At 36.8% G+C, this 18,939-nt stretch overlaps 1 protein-coding gene and 2 long non-coding RNA genes across 5 annotated transcripts in view; 2 read left to right on the top strand and 1 right to left on the bottom strand.

Annotated features, from left to right (window-relative positions):
* The window catches only part of mdga1 (MAM domain containing glycosylphosphatidylinositol anchor 1), a 204,292-nt gene that overhangs the window by 82,127 nt on the left and 103,226 nt on the right, over nt 1–18,939 (top strand). For all 3 annotated transcript variants that reach the window (XM_078945266.1, XM_023953566.2, XM_023953565.2), the window contains one exon: nt 12,428–12,602. In XM_078945266.1, the coding sequence (XP_078801392.1) occupies nt 12,428–12,602 (175 nt within the window). The remainder of the gene's footprint in view (nt 1–12,427; nt 12,603–18,939) is intronic.
* On the bottom strand, nt 6,882–7,882 carry LOC144991206 (uncharacterized). The gene is made up of 2 exons (XR_013655168.1): nt 7,755–7,882; nt 6,882–7,077 (listed from the first exon to the last, which is right to left on the bottom strand). It is a non-coding gene; the product is annotated as an uncharacterized LOC144991206 (long non-coding RNA).
* LOC144991207 (uncharacterized) lies at nt 14,504–18,725 on the top strand. The gene is made up of 2 exons (XR_013655169.1): nt 14,504–17,894; nt 18,584–18,725. It is a non-coding gene; the product is annotated as an uncharacterized LOC144991207 (long non-coding RNA).

The raw sequence follows: 18,939 nt of genomic DNA on the forward strand, positions 1-18,939 counted from the left end.
TCTGATACACTGTCAGAATACAAATGAAAATCTGAGAGTCAAAGTAAGAAACTCTACATCTGTCTAAAATATGGTCAAAATCATACATCATAATCATAAATGATAAAAACAAGAACTAATTCAAGAACTAAACATGCTAAACACTAACAACTTCAATACTGAAAAAGAAAAGGAAAACACATGGAACTTATCATTTATCTAATATTATGCTGTATTCATTTTATCCATCCATCCATCCATCCATCCATCCATCCATCCATCCATCCATCCATCCATCCATCCATCCATCCATCCATCCATCCATCCCTATTCTCTTCTAGCAATGACATCATTAGACAGGCTGGAGCCCATGCCAGCCTTATCCCATTGAATAAGGATCACATCCTGGACTCCTCAACAGTCCATCACAGAGCCACATGCTAATGTACAACCACACATGGACTCACACTCACTTTTAAACAAATTACAGAGCTTCTCTTTCAGAGTGATTTGATGCTTGATCTTCTCAAAGTCAGGCATTAAAAAAAGTAAAAAAAAAGAATTATTTTGTTATAGTGTTATAGTGGTCACTCCCTAGTTTTGTAGCTTAAGCTAAGTCCTGGAGCAGCAGGCATTTTATTTAACAAAACACTGTACCCTCTCTCATAAATCTTTCTTTAGTTACACACTCATGGACAGTGCACGCACACACACAAATGTCTTCTTCAAGAACACAATTGGGGAGTAAATGCTTTTTTCTGAAAGTGATTCCTACCTCCTTATTATTTATTCATGGGGCTTCTGGTCATTGCAACCTTGAGGCTTGTGAGACCTGCACAAGTGTGTACATTGGGTTTCTATACAAAGGAAAGGTGAAGAATGCTATTGGTGGGAAAAATGGTAAGCCACAGCAAAGAAAAAAAAAGATGTGGGGAAGAGAGGGGACATGGAAGAGGGAGATGGGGGCTGTGGTCTGGAATGCTGGTTTTGGATTTCCGTCCTTGAGGGTGAAGTGGAGGGCGATCGATAGTGAGGATGAGAGCAGGGCTGATCGGGTGGCAGCACGAGGCTGTGCAGGCACTCAACGGGAACAAAACCCAAATGCAAACAAGGTCATCGCTGGATGCAGAGGATGGGGAGACTGCCAAAAGTGGAGGCTGAAAGCAAATGTTTCATATAAGTCGAAGTTTAAAAAAACATTTCAGATGATTAGTAAATGCTGTTTGAACTGACTAAAATTCAAAACAATAACATTTCAAAAATTAACTTATGTCGACCTGATAATCTGACTGTAAGAAATGATTTGTAAAGACAAAAAAAGAAAACCTGAAGAAATGAGCAGGTTTTGATTGCTTTGATGATTCTCCTTTGACAATCTCCAGAGGAACTGCTTCAAAACGAATTAGATGTATCGGTAGATATACTCTGTGAGTGAAAAATGGAGATGCTGTCATAATCTGCTGTCATAAAACATCTAAAAGTTATATATGTCTAAAAACTTGCTAAAGAGACATTGATATGTACCAATCACTGAACAGATATAGGGACTTGAGAATGGAGGGAAAACAAACAAATCTAACCATAATTCTGGAAAATGTGGATTGTTGATGCAAAATGCTTCAGAAGATCAATCTGTCCTAAGTGTGTCTGAGTCTAAATTGTGTATGGGGCACTGATGATGAGAAGCCCATTAGGTTTCAGTTTAGATTATGAAGGTGTGACAATAAAAGTTGATGGTTATAATAAAAACTTTTAGGTTCAACAGTTTTGTTCATAGAGTACCTCACTATAACAATGACCCTAAATCACACATTAACAAACAAAAAGTACAATCATGTGAAAATCTACAATGATATATTTTCTAAAAGCATGCTCCTTTAATCTTGACTTCTTTCACTTAAAAACGTATAAAAAGCGTGTTAATCCTATGGGGTCCAGATGACCCTATCCTTACATTGACCTGTTATTCCTGCCATGACAAAGGTGGATAAAAGTTGAGAGGATTTCATGTAATCCATGGACACCAGTGAGGATCACAAATCATTGAAGAAAAAAGGTTTATTGCACTGTCTTGTGGGATCAAGATGACCCCACTGCCAATGTTAAAGTGCCTAGGATAGCACAAGGGTTAAACAATTAACATTAAGTGACCAGGCAGTTGAGCAGAAAAAAAAATACAAACAGAAGCTCACAAGAAGTTGTATCATCATGCTCAAACTTTAAATTGGGCTCAATTTCTTACTATTTGGAAACTTTTAAAGATCTGCATGCAATACATCTTCTGTCTACTTTTAATAACAAAGATGTATGAAAAAATAAACAAATTACATGACCATACTGCCTCTGTCCAGTTGAAAAATGACAAAATTAAAACATTCAATGATAAAACTTTTTTCATAAACAAGACTGCTTTTATGCTGCTGACATGTCTGGATAGAAAACTACCTGTGTGGAGTGTCTGCTGCCATAGAAACGCAATGTACTTTAGGCTGGCCCCTCGCTACAGCTAACAGTATTAAAGAAAGGGTCTGAATAGCTGGATGTATGTGTCTACAAAGTAACAGGAACACTGAACAGGGGGGTCGGGTCATGAACAGTAAACAATTTCGAGGGAAAAAGATGAATATATATATATATATATATATATGGGTTTTAAACTAATAATTAAAGTAATTTACCATATTTCAATTGAAGATATAAGTACAAACTATTACCATTGTTTTACCTTCTTTATTTCTTCTTTCTTCTTTAATTTAACCTGACATTTCATCTTTTAGTCTACTTTGCTTTATTTGAGTCAGTAACTGATCTCTATTTTGGTAGCAAACTTTAAATACCTCTTTTTTTTTTCTTTGTTTATTTTTTAGTTCTGAACAAATAACAAATATATTGTGTATATATTGTGTTCGTTCAAACCACATTCATGTCAAGACCAGGGGGGAAAAGAGAAGACTAAGATCAGCAAAACGTCTAGTCGGCTTCATCATTGGATCGTGGTGCCACAGATGAGATGTGTTGCAATCAAAACATTTCCTAAAGTTATTTCAATTTACATTAATGCCTTTATCTACATTCCTCAAAAAAGATGTATCAAACAATCCTTTTACAGGGGGATTTATTTTTCTTTACCGGATACCTTGCATTATTTAAAAAGTATCTGTGAAGACTAAAGCCTTTGGTTTTATTTTATTTGTTTGATATAAGTTATCCTTTTTTTTTGGTTCATGTTATGTTATAATATGTGTTTTGTTTTTTACAAAACCCAGTGAGTCTCACCTGGTTTCCTTATTGTCTTCAGTTAAGTCAAACATTCTCTGTAAATTCAAGGGTTTGGTTTAGTTCAGGTTTGTCAGGTCAGGTTTGTAACCCTTTAAGTTTTCCCCCTTTGTTCTCAACTTTGTCATCTTTAAGTTTATTTATTTAAGTCCACCTATATTTTTATTTATATATTTATTTATTTAAAAAAAAATGTAAATGTTCTCCAAGGTCCTTTATTTATGATTATGCAGTTTTTAGCTAAAATCAGTTCTGCAGAATGGCAGGAGTTCATCAGAAATTCTCCTCCAGGTTGTGGACGGGGCTGTTGGAATAAAAGTAACCTTCCGCTGATATCCCATCATCCCTTTGTTTACAACCCCTACTGCTAGCTTATAGCCTCTCACAACCCCAGCTAATATTAGCAGTGCAACAAAATGGCAAACAATATCGGAGCAATCCAGCTGTACAGTTTTGAGCCAGATGCCAGCACAGATGAGGAAAATGAAGACGTTAATGAATCTACTTGTCTGCAAGTGGGTGCGCCAGAATCAAGCAGAGAAGAAAGGCTTTGGCCCGCCCATTTCAATTGCTACAACACAATTGAATTCAAATGGCAGGTTTTTATCTGCTCCTAATGCATCACAATTGAAATAAAGAAAAACTCAGAAATTGAGTTTTGTTCTTAAATTATTTTCTGTACGTCTTCCATTATGAAGAAAATGCTACAAGAACATGTTAAAAACACCCAAAACACCATTTTCTGTGGAGTGGTTATTGTTTCCGTCAGAAGCCCAGTATCCTGCACTGTGGATTCTACACCAGCATTTCTGATAGCAGTCATTTGAGCTACTAAAAAGGCAATTGCATTACTCATGCAAGTCATCATTTTTATTTTCTACCGATTTGTTTTTAAATTCCTCTCTGATGCTGACATCTTATTTAAACAGATGTATTCCTGTACTAGAACTCTTTGTCTCTTGGTAGACTGCATGTCATCCATGCATTGTCACACCGATGCAATGTAACGTAACCAATGTAGTCATCATTTCTAAAGTCAAGCGAGATGATCATTTCACAGGGTATTTATCACTTCAAGCCTCCACTGTCACCCACTATGTTGTTCTTCTATTGAACTTATGCATTTGTGTATATCTCAGATGTGAGTGTGTGTGTTTTGTGTGGTCTGCATCCATGCCAAGAAAAATTCCATGATAACAGGATTACCATCTTAATCCTACTCAAGGGAAGTGTGCCAGCTGGATGCGTAAGGCACTGTATCGTAAACTCTGTTGGCATTACATCAAGAAAAGAGTTAGCAAAATTGTAGAAGACAGTTCTAGGCAGCTTTGTAAGATGCACTATAAAGGATTCAAACACATCAGACAGCTGCTGTACAGAAGAGAAGAAGGCCTTGCAGGCAAGGCATTGTTTATGTTGACATCAGACAAACTTGATAAAAATTATGTGCATAGGATTTTTTCCTCACAATATAATACGTTAAGTTGTAACAAGTGTGTGTTAAGAAAATACATCTTGGAGCAAGTCACTTTGAGATCTACAGGAGTAAAGGAAACACATTTAATAAAATCATTTTTACCTAATGGAACTTATTTTTTAGCAATTCTAGGAAAAGGTTTTCATTGTTGAATGAAATATAATGTGAATAAACACAAAAGAGTAAAAACACATATCCAGTGGATATGTGTCTAAAAAAATTATTCTATTTCCAGATATTTAAAATAAACAAAAACAGCAAGTTGTGTTTTATATAATATGTTTTTTATATAATTTTGTACCACCAACCTCTGTTTGAATATGGAAATGCAGGGCCTCTTACCAGTGACCTAGTGGTAGAGTGTCCGCTCCATGGTTGAATCATACCAAAGACTCTTAAAATGGGACCCAATGCCCCCCTGCTTGACACTCGGCATTAAGAGGTTTGATTGGGAAGTTAAGCCACCAAATGGTTCCAGAGTACAGCTTGTCTGCGGCTCACCGTTTCCCCAGGGGATGGTTCAAATCCAGAAAACCAATTTCACACACCCAAGTGTATGACAACTAATGGGAGTTTCACTTTAATCATTATTCTACCATGAAAGTTTTGGGTGAATAGAAAGTAGCAGTGATGGATGAAATGTGGGGAATATCACCTTTTATTCAGGATAGTGAAGAAAATACACAAAACTGAATTTTGTAGTTCATCTGATACAAATCTCTGCTGCATGAGAAGCATCTTTATGCAGGTAATGAAATCACCCAAATGTGATTATAAAACTTCACTCTGAAAAGTTAATTGAAACTTTAGCCTTGATTTGTTACAGGTAAAAAGAGGCCAGTGATAAACCAAAGTATAATTTATCAAAACAGAACAGAAACTAGAGAAGAATGCAGCGTGAAATGGAAAGACCTGAGTTCCACTGAACAATCTGTACTTGCCATTCTAGGTTTAAATGTGGAAACTTGTGTATCACAGCCATGAAATCGTCAGTTACTGAAGGGTACTTAAGGCTTTGCCTTCCCCGTAATCCGCACATGTAATCACTTGAAATGCAATGCCATTTGGACATCATGCATTAAGTGTTGTGGCTCTGAGAGTGCAGAAACGGTAATGTACTGTTTGAGAATCAAAATAAAATAAAAATTGGCAATTATTTTGACAAAGCACAGAAGCACTCATAGAAAATTAACTACCTTGTTTATCTGCGGTCATTTTTCTACAAATAACCACAGTTTAAATTAGGGTTAATAGCCCTCTTCAGCCCTCATAGGAACACAGCAGCAGTTTGTTGGCTTAGTGTTTACTAACTTAGTCCTGCAATATTCGGTAACGCTTTCTTTTACAGTAAAGTACTTACAGTGTACTTAAGTGGTATTTACATGGTACTTATAGTGTAACTACTGGGTACTTTCAGGGTACTTACATGGTACTTTTTTATGGAATTTACTGGGTACTTACAGTGTGTTTACATGGTACTTTCTATGGGACTTTACTGGGTACTTACATGGTACTTTTTGTGTCTACTCTGTACTTACATGGTACTTACTGTGTATTTATATGGTACTATTTGGTTCATACCTATGTGGTACATACTGGGTATTTATAATATTCTTACTGGGTATTTACATGTTGTGCAAAGGTGTCTTTTATGGTACTTACCACATGTAAGAACAAGGTAAGTACAAATAAAGTACCTTGACCTTTAGGTCTGCACTCGCTGCACGTTTCATGGTATTTACCATGAATTTACCACAGAAACTACCCCTTAAGTACAGTGAAACTGTAACTGTAAAAGAAAGTCAGCCCTATTTCCACTCAACTACATGGTACTTTCATTACTAAATACTGGGTATGTTCACTTGAATAGTACTTGGTACTTACCCCTTAAGTACACTGAAACTGTAACTGTAAAAGAAAGTCAGACCTATTTCCACTCTATTACATGGTACTTTCAGTAGTAAATGCTGGGTATGTACACGTATTACCTTCCCGTACAGTGTACATGAACACACTTGGTCTTCTGTCCTCACCACATGAGACAATGCTAACCTGTTGGTAAGGGTAAAGTAACTACATTGTAAAAACATATTCTGGCCTGATTACTTCTTGTAACATGAGGCAAGTTTAAAGAGAAACAAGACAGCAGTGAAAACAACAATCTTTAATATGATACATGTCTGCAGCATACAAAGTGTCATCACAATGAAATATGTTTTAAGTACAAAAAAGTACAAAGGAGCATTCCAAAAAACACATTATTGGCCTGAGGGTTGTGCTTTTTGTCCATCAAAATTCTTTCAGCAGAGTTTGGTAACGGTGCAGGACTTCTTCAGGGTTTGTAACTGCAAGAAAATTCACAATATGAGCTCAAGTGAACATAAAAAGCATAACGACTTTGATAAAATACAAAATAAATTGTACTTATTTAATCATTTCTGTAATGAGTTTGATAAATTTCTGTGAATTCTTTATAGCTTTGACTGTAATGCTTGAAATTAATCAATTATCCTCATTTATGAACATGACAATAAATTATTCACAACTTTATATTTTAGTTACATAAACAAAAACAACAAAAAAGAAATCAAAGAAAAAAAATCAAAATTGCCATAAAAAAATCAAATTTGTTTAGACAAAGAATGACAAAAGCAATGTTTTAATTGGCAATTGCTGTGTGTATTTATTCTTTATAAATATTATTCGCACCTACAATTTGCATTAGCATGAAAAACATTGCAGTGTAAAAGAAAAGGAAAAATAATTGCCAAAAGGAAAAAAAAAAAAAGGAAAAAATAAATAAATAGGCAATTTCAAATTCAACACAGTTATTCACAAAAATATGTTTTAATTTTCAAACATTTACATTCACTGTTGGGTGGTATTGTTGTCTCTATCATATTTGAAAATAAATAAATAAATAAAAATAAAATAAAAACGGCGAAAGAAAAGAAAATGGGGAAACGGCATTTAAACTCTTCATTAATGTAAATAATATGTCCACTTGGTGGATTTAGCTTACTTTAGCTTACTCTCCTGTGGCTTCACGGATTCGTCTGGGATGTCTTCTTCACCATAGCTGATCTAAAGCGGTAAAAAGACGGAAGTACGTCATCATTATTTTAAATAAACGCCTTTCTTTGATTTTCCCAGAAAGACGTGCGCTCAGTCAAACGAGCACAGAACAACAGACTTTATCATTTAGGCTACGTGCTTGTTTTACAGGTGCCTCTCTCCTGGTAAGTAACAAAAATGTTTGTAGATTTTCATTACAAACTTTGAAAATGTATACATGAAATAACTGAAATTATTGCAGTAAGGTAGACAGGCTCTTACGTCACGTTTCAAACACAGAGATAGCGGCTTGAAATCACGAGGTTAGCTTCTTTATAAAGTTTGATCAGTTTAAATATTTACATGTAATTTATCCAATATTTAAAAAAAAAAAAAAAAACACTGTCTTACCTGCCAGATGAAGATAAATTCAAACTGTTGCGCGCGCCTCGAGGTTCTCCGGATTAATCTGCACGTTCACTTTGGGGGTAGTTGTGCTGCATTCAAGTGCGCTGGGAATTTGCAACTTTACTTCCCCTGCCATACTTAACAAAAACACACACTCGGGGTGTTTTTAGTATTAAAACTAATTATTTAGCCTTGTTGTTTTACATATTTTCCTGACATTATATAATATATATTTAAAAAAGTTCATTTTTAGAACAATATTTAAAAAAAGTTAAGTTTTGAATAATTTATTATGTTTTTAAATGAGGATAGTACTTGATTAATTTCAAGCATTACAGTCAAAGCGATACAAAAATTCATAGAGATTTATCAAACTCATTACAGAAATGATTAAATAAGTAAAATTTATTTTGTATTTCATCAAAGTCGTTATGCTTTTTATGTTCACTTGAGCTCATATTGTGAATTTTCTTGCAGTTACAAACTCTGAAGAAGTCCTGCACCTTTACCAAACTGGACAAAAAGCACGACCCTCAGGCCAATAATGTGTTTTTTAGAATTCTCCTTTGTACTGTTTTGTACTTAAAACCTATTTCATTGTGATGACACTTTGTATGCTGCAGACATGTATCATATTAAAGATTGTTGTTTTCACAGCTGTCTTGTTTCTCTTTAAACTTGCCTCATGTTACAAGAAGTAATCAGGCCAGTATATTTTTTTTACAATGTAGTTACTTTACCCTTACCAACAGGTTAGCATTGTCTCATGTGGTGAGGTCAGAAGACCAAGTGTGTTCATGTACACTGTACGGGAAGGTAATAAGTGGCATTTACTACTGAAAGTACCATGTAATAGAGTGGAAATAGGTCTGACTTTCTTTTACAGTACAGTTTCATTGTACTTAAGGGGTAAGTACCAAGTACTATTCAAGTGAACATACCCGGTATTTAGTAATGAAAGTACCATGTAGTTGAGTGGAAATAGGGCTGACTTTCTTTTACAGTTACAGTTTCACTGTACTTAAGGGGTAAGTACCAAGTACTATTCAAGTGAACATACCCAGTATTTAGTAAGGAAAGTACCATGTAGTTGAGTGGAAATAGGGCTGACTTTCTTTTACAGTTACAGTTTCACTGTACTTAAGGGGTAGTTTCTGTGGTAAATTCATGGTAAATACCATGAAACGTGCAGCGAGTGCAGACCTAAAGGTCAAGGTACTTTATTTGTACTTACCTTGTTCTTACATGTGGTAAGTACCATAAAAGACACCTTTGCACAACATGTAAATACCCAGTAAGAATATTATAAATACCCAGTATGTACCACATAGGTATGAACCAAATAGTACCATATAAATACACAGTAAGTACAATGTAAGTACAGAGTAGACACAAAAAGTACCATGTAAGTACCCAGTAAAGTACCATAGAAAGTACCATGTAAACACACTGTAAGTACCCAGTAAATTCCATAAAAAGTACCATGTAAGTACCCTGAAAGTACCCAGTAGTTACACTATAAGTACCATGTAAATACCACTTAAGTACACTGTAAGTACTGTACTGTAAAAGAAAGCGTTACCCAATATTCTAATGAGGAGTAGCATGTTTTTTTCTACATACGTTCCCATTTCTTGTTGTAATACCTGTTTCCCAGACGGCATGCACTTTCCCAGTTGCACACAAAAACTGTAAAAAAAAAGAAAAAAACTTTACGTTTCAAGTCAAGCTGAATCTTTAGAGACATGTAGCCCCCCCCCCCCCCCCCCGCCCCCTCTGTGCTTTGCACCCCCAACACAGACAGAGGAGCTGTTATCTGGAAAGTGTCTTACTCAACAAATGTGCTTTCATCTGCAAGTGTTTGGTTTTCTTGGTCTTTGCAAAAAAAAATTAAGCCAAAAAATGTTGAGTGAGGGACAGAAAAACCATCTTTCAGATATTCAGTCTGCCAAGACCTGAGCAGAGAAAAAGAAAGCAGCGTCAGTCGTTCAGTGAGGAGAGAAGTATGGAAGGAGAGTGAAGGAGGTCAGAGAAAGGGAGCGCAGGTGACAGTATTAAGCTCCTTGTGTCACAGTGAGATAAAGGTTCCTGTGCCGCCTGGCTGTCATCTGCATTGCACACAATCCACCCTTTATTCACCATATCGCCGCTCACTATTTTGCTTCATCTGCCACCCTGGTGGAGCAACTCCTAGTGTGCTGCACTCCTTCCCTGTCGTCACTCCGCTCCCAGGGATGCCGCATATATTATTCCCTCTCATTTTCTGATGTTTTTGTTCTTACAACCTGAAAAGAAAAGAAAACAACAAACTCTTCTGTACACAGCTGCTATTTTCCTTACATGCAGGGTTGTTCTTTGTTATCCAGCCTTTTGCTTTTGACTGATATTTATCCTCACATTTTACCCTTACATAACCTAATCCTTACTCATATTATCATTTTTGTATGACATATTGCTTCTTAACCCCCCCCCCCCCCCCCCCCATATTTTCATATAGTGAAACAAACCATACAGTTTTTTTTAAATTATTCTTCCTCCTTTTCCACTGTTCCGAAATAGTATTTTTTTAAATCCTAAATCTGCTAAAAAAAGAAAAAGAACTGTGCCTAATTTGTGTCAACTCTAATAGGTTGAATGACTGTTGCTCTTATATAGCTCCTTTTAGGGTTTAACACATCCTATCTTATCCATATTCGCGCGCACACACACACACATGAATATAAACTGGAGTCAATAAAGCGTAAAGAGACAGGGCTCAGTTCATTGCTCACCTTGGCTGGTTTGATCAATGGCAGGGTGCCTCTTCCAAATCCTTCCCTCAAACAGATCTGAATAAACAGACAGAGAGCATATACACAAGCACTGATAATCCGCTAATCCATTCAACCTGTTCTCTGATCAACACACACCATCAAATGCATGCAGAAAAAAAAAAGGTTTTGCACTGATACTGTGTACATATCCAGCAACACAAGCAAGGAAGCGTGCATAAAAACAGGGAATGCACTCTAACTTTTGCACACGCACAAATGTTATCTGGAATGTTTCCCTATTATCCTCTGTGACCTCCTTGGAGGGGCATTGTTGATAGTCTTGTTGATGTTGATAAGAGACAGAGGGGTTAATAGGGATTAATAGAGTATACACAAGAGTCATGGAGAGAATGGTACACAAAAACAGAGCTGAAATGTGTACAGCCTTTCATATGTTTATCTGAAGTGTATAGAAGTTGGGTTTAATCATTTGAGAGTATGACTGATGCTGTCTGCTGTGCAGCTTGCACACAACTTGATGAGATAAGCGTGAAGAAGCCTTATATTGTGTGTCAAAATCTTCCTGCTCTGAGTGGCAGGGACACTGGAGTACAGTACTGTCACATAAATCAGAATGCTTTTATTACCAAAAGCGTAATAAAGAATTGTATCTGTTTGACAATTTAATAACTCGCTACATCATTTTAAGTCTTGTCTGTCTCACTAATGTGTTGTCTTTATCTTTTTTTGCCACCTGAATCAATTAACAAGCTTTTTATCTTTCAACAAGCACTTACGTACCTGACTTATGATACACATGCATGTCATCTTAGGTTTAGAATAAACTATTTAAGGACCTATCAGCTTCATCAAGTCCTTTCTCACCCACAGTCTCTTCTTTGTCCTCTAAGTGAAAAACATGTTTTTTTTTTTTTTATTTATTTCCAACATTTTAGATAAAGCAATAAAAGCGTGTGTCGTGTTATATTTCTAAAGTCAGCAGAATAATTTTAATTGCAAAATATTTTTTCTTTTCTTTTATATTTTGGAAGTGATTGTTTAAAGATGAACACGTTTTGGTGCTTTGTTCTCATTGACTGTTCCTAAATTTTTTTTTTTGCGTTTTGAGTTAATGTATTGACTTTGTTCCTTTTACAGGATACATTTTTTTTGTATATGGAGCACTCGCTATTTAAGCTGCACGTTTTTTTTTTTTTTTTTTTTTTTTTTTTTAAGAAAAGAGATCTCCAGCAGAAAGACACTCAAACTTTGAAGTTGTATGCATTTTGCAACAATGGCAGGGTACCTCTTCCAAATCCTTTATGTCTGTTTTTAGAAAGAGACACAAAAAAGCACAGCATCCCTAAACCATAGACGCATGCCATCTGAGGAAAAAGAAAACACTTAGGTGTAATATTATTCAATTCATTTTCTTAAAAATGTTTTTGACTTCTCTCTTCTCTTCCTTTGTCCTGTTTAGGTAAGGTGGACAAAGACAGCTGGAAGTGCTTCAGACAAGTTCCAGGAAACATCCATCTACAATGAGACACTGCGCATCGAGGGCATCCAGAGAGTGCAAGGGGGCCGCTACTACTGCAAAGCCGACAACGGGGTGGGGGTGGCTGCCATCAAGTCCATCCGCGTAGATGTGCAGTGTAAGTGGGCTGGGAGGCCAAGGAACAGAAAATGCTCCTTCCACTTAGAAACCACAGCTGACATTCACTGCAGCCATTCCCACTGTTGGACAGAGCAAAAATGGTCAGAAAGATTAAAAGATGAAAGACCGATTGGATTGATGAGGATATTTCAGGTGGGAATGGCTTCCAAGAGTATCTGATATATCATGGTGAAAAGGATTAAAAGCTTGATGGGGTCAGGATTAGGATCATATGGAGTTATATCATGAAAATACTGAAGGACAATTTAACACTTTCAAAAGGATCAGTTCAGTTGTAGTTGTTTGTGTGTTAATACAACAACTTTTAATATTTGAGGGTAAAAGAAAGAAAAAGAACCTTCTGACAGATACTCTTTGGAAAGTGAAGCCTGTGGAAAATACTCAGATTTCATAATAGTTAGTCCAGGCAGCACAGGCTCCCTAACTCACCTGTTCTCAACTAATCAATTTCATCATTTATTTAAAAAGCACTAATTAAGTTAAGTCAAATATCCTTAGTGCTTTCTTAAAGTCATGTAAGGCACTTCATACAAAAAAAAAATGCTTGTAAAATCACATTTTAAAGAGACATTAACCTGACATTATAAGCCTTCTTGACCTTCTTTTGTCTGGTTCTCTAGAGCTGTCGTTCTTTTATTGTGAAACAACAACAAGATTATATTAAAAGGCACTTTTGTCTTGGACCAGAACCAGCAATTTACCAGAGAGGCACTCCAGACTGAGGAGTTTTTAACCTAGCAGTGTCATCATTTGACACTTTGAGAATTCCAGAATTTACTGAAGGCAAATTGTATTTTGCATACAGACAGGATGGGGTGGACAACCTTGTCATTAAATATAATTAGCAGTTTTAATTTTTGCAAAAATGTGAAGGTTGTTTTTAAACTTTACCAGTTTTTGTCTCAAGAAATCATACTCTGCCCACATTGTGCACTATTCTACAGTTGAGAACAGTTTTGCGTTGTAGGGGTCCTATGCTGCTGCTTGTTTCACTGCCCCACTGTCCCTGTGAGTCAGGAGTCAGGTCTTCAGAGCTTGATTCACATGCGACCATACACTCAACACATCAATACAACCATGTGCTTTTATTTGAGTCCTTGTGCACTAAAATCCCCATCCTCTGATTATTAAGTAAATAATCCCCCCCTTCATTGATTCAATCGTGTTAATGGTGGATTTATAGAATAATAAAAAAAAAAGCTGGTTTTTCAAGGTCCTTGTAACTCGTTACTTTCTTTCATTGTCAAACTCATCTTTCTTTATGGTTTAATGCAGGACAACAACTTCCTTTTCAACCCTAACAAATGTATATACGCACTTACACACAAACTTGCTCCATTCTTGTCCCTTTGAGATTCATCACTTAGCCCTTCACCCTGCCTCAGCCTCTTAATATGGCTCTCTCTCCCACTCTCATTAAACCCACTCCCCCTTCTTTAGATAGAGTTAGTTCTCCTCTGGGATTAGCTTGGCCACTAGTGGGGAGATGGTAATTGCAGGGGGCTTGGTTGGTAAACAGGTTTCATTGTGAGTGTAGTTGTGACAGGAGCTGTGTGACGTTAAGCAGCTCTGACGGTCAATGCTTGTTCAATTCTTTTGTGCCGGTGCGGTGCTAGATGCAGTGTCGAAAAGCCATGCTTCTTTAATAGAGTGTCTTTAGCCCGGAATGATGGAACAATTAGCCCAGGAAAAAGAGGGAAACAAGATTTATTTTGTGGCGATTGTGCTGGGGATTAATTTAATGTCACATTATCAGATTATTTCCTGCATTATTTAAAGTTGTGCTGAAATAGGGTAATTTGATTAGTTAGATTTTAAGTTAATTGTCAGTAGCTTTTGAAGAGTGACTGTAGGGATGATGTTTGCTATTTTTAAATCAAAATTAAATGTCTGATATAGACACCAAAGCCAACATATCCGGTGAAACAAAAATGGCGATCAATATCAGCGCTGTCCACCCGTACATGGATCTGTTTGTCTAGAAGTGGATGCATCAGAATGGAGCTGAGCAGAGAGTTATTGAGGTCACGTTAGCATAAGGGCAATGGGTGTGACCACCACACAAGTATAATAGAAAAACATCAAAGAAAAGGACAATTATATTTAAAAAAAAAATGGAAAAGCAATTTGAAATTTACTGTTAGGAAGTTAAAGTTCAGAAAACAATTTAGAACTGTTCCAACCATTTGGGGAAATATTTTGGCACCTAAAACTCTTTGTTAATTCACAAATTCAGAGTTATCCAGGGAGAGAACGTCATAGGAAAATAAACAAAGGGAACTGAGCAAAACTCCAAAGCTGGCATCAAATAAACCATCCGTTTGATATCAGCCTCTGTCAGACTGTGATGATAATATTCATTTTTACTTTGTGTCTCAGAGGGTTTATTTATTTTCCTCCTGTTCTATAATCCCAGCTGTAATTTCACCAATTTTCCCAAAACAATGGCTTTAGAAAAAGTCATTGAAATTTCATGCTTTTATTAATGGTTTAAATTAGGGGGACTACTTTAACGGTTAAAGTTAGGTGCTACTTTCATCAAAATAAAATATCATTGTATTTTTTTTTTGTTTTTTTGTTGTATTTCTGGCTAAAGTAAACTGTCAAAATAACGGTTGGTTGTAAAATCCGACTCTAGACTTCCAAAGGTTTTGTCCAAAGACAACAAGAGACATCACAGATTAAATGTCAGCTGCAGGGCTGGCACATAAGGCGGTGAGAAAGACAGTATATTTTAGAGTACAAACACACACATACACAATGTGTGGATGTCGATGTAAAAATTAATGTACAGGTCAAAGGAAGAGTTTGACCTTTTTGTGGAAAAACTTTAGCAAGACACAAAAAGTGACGATTGATTACAGCAAAGTGAAGAGTAGTTTTGAGTCAGAAAGCAGCACTAAAATGTACTGGGAGAAAAATAGAAATTAGTTGACAGAGAAAATGGATGGAGGGAAAGAAAATAAGAAAAGGAAGCTAAATGCATAAAATGAAATTGAGGTAGTGATGATATCCAGTTTGGATGTATTCTGCAGGTCAGTTTCCAGACAAGAGGCAGAGGATGTTTCTGCCCACACAGAAGCTTCAGGTCCCTTTCTCTTGTCTTCTATTCACACTTTTTTTTTATCCCAGCTGCGTGAAATTGAAAGTCAGAGCTGCACTTTTTATTTTCCACCTCATATTCGCCTTTCTACCCTAATTTTTTTTTGCTTTTCATCTGCAGTAGGCTTCTTTTCTCCATATTTTTTACAAGCTTCTTTGTTCACGTCTTCGACATTCTTTCTTCTTTAAGCTGCATGCCTCATGTAAAAGTGCTGTTTCAGTGTTTGTTTGATTCTACACATGAATGAAGGGAATCAGCTGGGGTCCCAGCTGTGAGGCTCAAGCAAACACAGCAGTGTCTGGCTATAGGTCATCTACCTTGCATGGGGATTTAACAGTGTCTTTCATGAATGCAGGCAGGCGTGCAAGCAGTGCGCACATGCCACCTCGAATACATTTCTGTGCTGCACTCTCATCTTTAGAGTTAGGATTATCCCCAAAAACACAATAAAAATGTTTAGCATTAATTCATTGAAGAACTCCTTATATTTGATAGGTAAAAATCGAATTCCACCCAAATTTGTTTCACTTTTACAACATCTTACATTTTTGCACAAATTAAAACGTCAAGTGGGAGTGAGTCATGTTGAGACAAGAGAAAACAGAATTAAACGACGTCATCTGCTGTGCTTCTTCTCTAGGAATTCGGCATTGGGGGTAACTGGGAGTGAGGTAAATTATAGAACATCTGAAAGTGCTCTAATGGAAGATGCTTCACTTCCTAAAGTAGACAGTGAAAATGCATGGAAATTGGGGGTGTGATCATTTATTTTAAAAACAATTCAATTGATACAATAATTTCTGGTTCCTGATCTGATTCATGATTCATTCATTTTTTGCTGCCATCACGTGCGTGTTGTCTGCTGTGATGCGGTTGATCATTTTTATATTATAGTAAAATAAATCTACCGTACGTCTTTCCAAATGGTGTTTTCCAATACAGATTATTATTGACTTATTTAATTTTGCAACTTTTTTATATTGGTATAGTTTGATTCAATTTACAAATTGCCTCAGATCGATTTTGTTGGATCGTAAATGGATTAATCGATTAAGTTGATTAATTGTTACATCCCAATAGAAATGGAAATGAAATCAAGTAAGGCCTGGGAAGAAGAAAAAACTTGTATTGCTTTTAGAAATCGAATAAATTCATAATTTTAATATGTCTAAGGATAGGATTATTTAGCGAACATATTACCCAGACTAAGAACAATACATGGGGGAAAAAGGTAAATCTTTATACTGGGCTCCACCAGTCTTGTTACATTACATTACATTACATTACATTCCCTTTACCAGAGCTGAAAGCTGAAACTTTCTCCGCATTTGTTTTTTTGTTAAATGCATTTTGTAGTTTTCTTACTAAAACTTTTGTGTTAGGCATGTGGTTGGTTTTCCTGCAGTTTAAGGAACAAAAAAAGGAATTTCTATTTCCCGATTTGGGAGTATATTGTATTTTTCCTGTTTAAAGCAGCAGCTGGAAGTGAAGATGGGCTGTGAGAACTACCTCTTTCACTCCAGCATCCCCTCTTTTCCTCCCAGTAGGATCTTTATGGTGTTAACTTCAGCAGCCCTTATTTGCATACATGAACAGACGTATCAATGCATGTTCAACTTGGACACTTTGAGTATATTCATAAACATAAGCCTTTTAACACACATGCTCAGACTTCAAAGTGTGAGAGTGAGACGAACAGTATGGAAGAATGAGGAGGCGAGGGAGTGAATGATGGATGGAAACTGAAAAAGGAGCAAGGAAAATGAGTCAAGACTTTAAGGAGTGGAGCAAGGCACATTTTCAATATTCTGCTTTGAACAGGAGGCAAATACATCAAAAGTCACTCCTATATCCCCACATCCTTTCTCATTCTCTCTTATTCTTTTATACTATTTCTTCTCTCTTTTTCATTTCACCCAACAAAAATGTATCTTTCTTTTTTACTTTTTTATTCTTCACATTGTCTTTTCATTTGAGTACTCTGAACCAAGGTTGTAAATCATGTATCAATCCAGAAAGTATTTACTTATTAAACATAGGATGGTTTAAATAAATAAGGTGGTAAAAAGGTTGGTTTCCTGTAAATCACAGTTTTTCTCTCTTCTCTGAGAAAGTATACAGCAGGATGGGTACATCTCCCTGGTCATTAATACGCCGCCTCTTAAGGCCCGTACACACCGGGACGAATATTCGCCAGGCGTTATTCGCCAGCGTTTTTCGCCACGTTTTTTGTGTTCACACCCAGGCGATTTTCGCTGACGATGAGTGGAGTGAACATGCAATTTCATTCCCTGACATTAGATGGCGCTTAATGTAAAACAGAAATACTCCTGTACACAAGGTGGCGCTGCGCAACTTTACGCTTCTTAAAGTCGCTTTTCACTCAGAAGAAGAGAGCAAGTTTTTACACGCTTGTCAGAATCAAACAAAGAAAACATGAATATTTCAAGCACCAGTAGCTCCAACTGGTGCTTGGTTCGGGGATGTTTTAGAATGTCCGTCATTATTGCTTCGCGGCTGTGTAGACGCTACTTGGCGACTATCTTCTTCGCTGGTATGTGTGCTCAGCAAGGCAGTTTTGTGTTTGAGCGCCCCCAAGTTGTGTTTTACTGTAACTTCAGAAGCTCCAGACACGTGAGCAAAAGCGCCGTTCTCATTGGTCGAGTAGATTTCGACGCGACGCGTCGAAAAAAAAAAACGAACCCGAGGCGTTTTTTTTTTTTGACGCTTTAACGCCTGGCGTTTTTTCGCGTCGGTGTGCACACTCTCATTGGGGCCCTTTGTTTAGTCACGAGGCGTTAAACGTCGGCGAAAATCGCCGGCGAAATTCGTCCCGGTGTGAACAGGCCTTTAAGCTGGTTTCACTAATGGACCCCACTCAACACACTGCCCACACACAAGCCATTACTACAAACGACACAGCTTACCAATGACCTGACATTCTGGCCACTGAGGCAGTGGGGCAGTGAGCAGGCGGGTTTAACTTTCAGGAGCCTCTACTGATGGGATGGACTTGGTTCAGAAACCCAGCATGGTTTAATCAGGAAAAATGGTCAATCCGTTAAAAAACAAATTATATCCTCAGATAAATTGTAGACGTCCATGATTTTTACTTCGACAACAGGACAAGGTAAGTGCAGATGTGATGGTGGTTATACGTTTTAAAGTGAATGACAACTATGGTGTTTCCTTTGCAGAAATGTTAAAAAAA

Source organism: Oryzias latipes, chromosome 3, assembly GCF_053564925.1.
Source record: "Oryzias latipes strain Hd-rR chromosome 3, Olatipes_Hd-rR_3.1".
In the NCBI taxonomy this organism is placed as follows: domain Eukaryota; kingdom Metazoa; phylum Chordata; class Actinopteri; order Beloniformes; family Adrianichthyidae; genus Oryzias; species Oryzias latipes.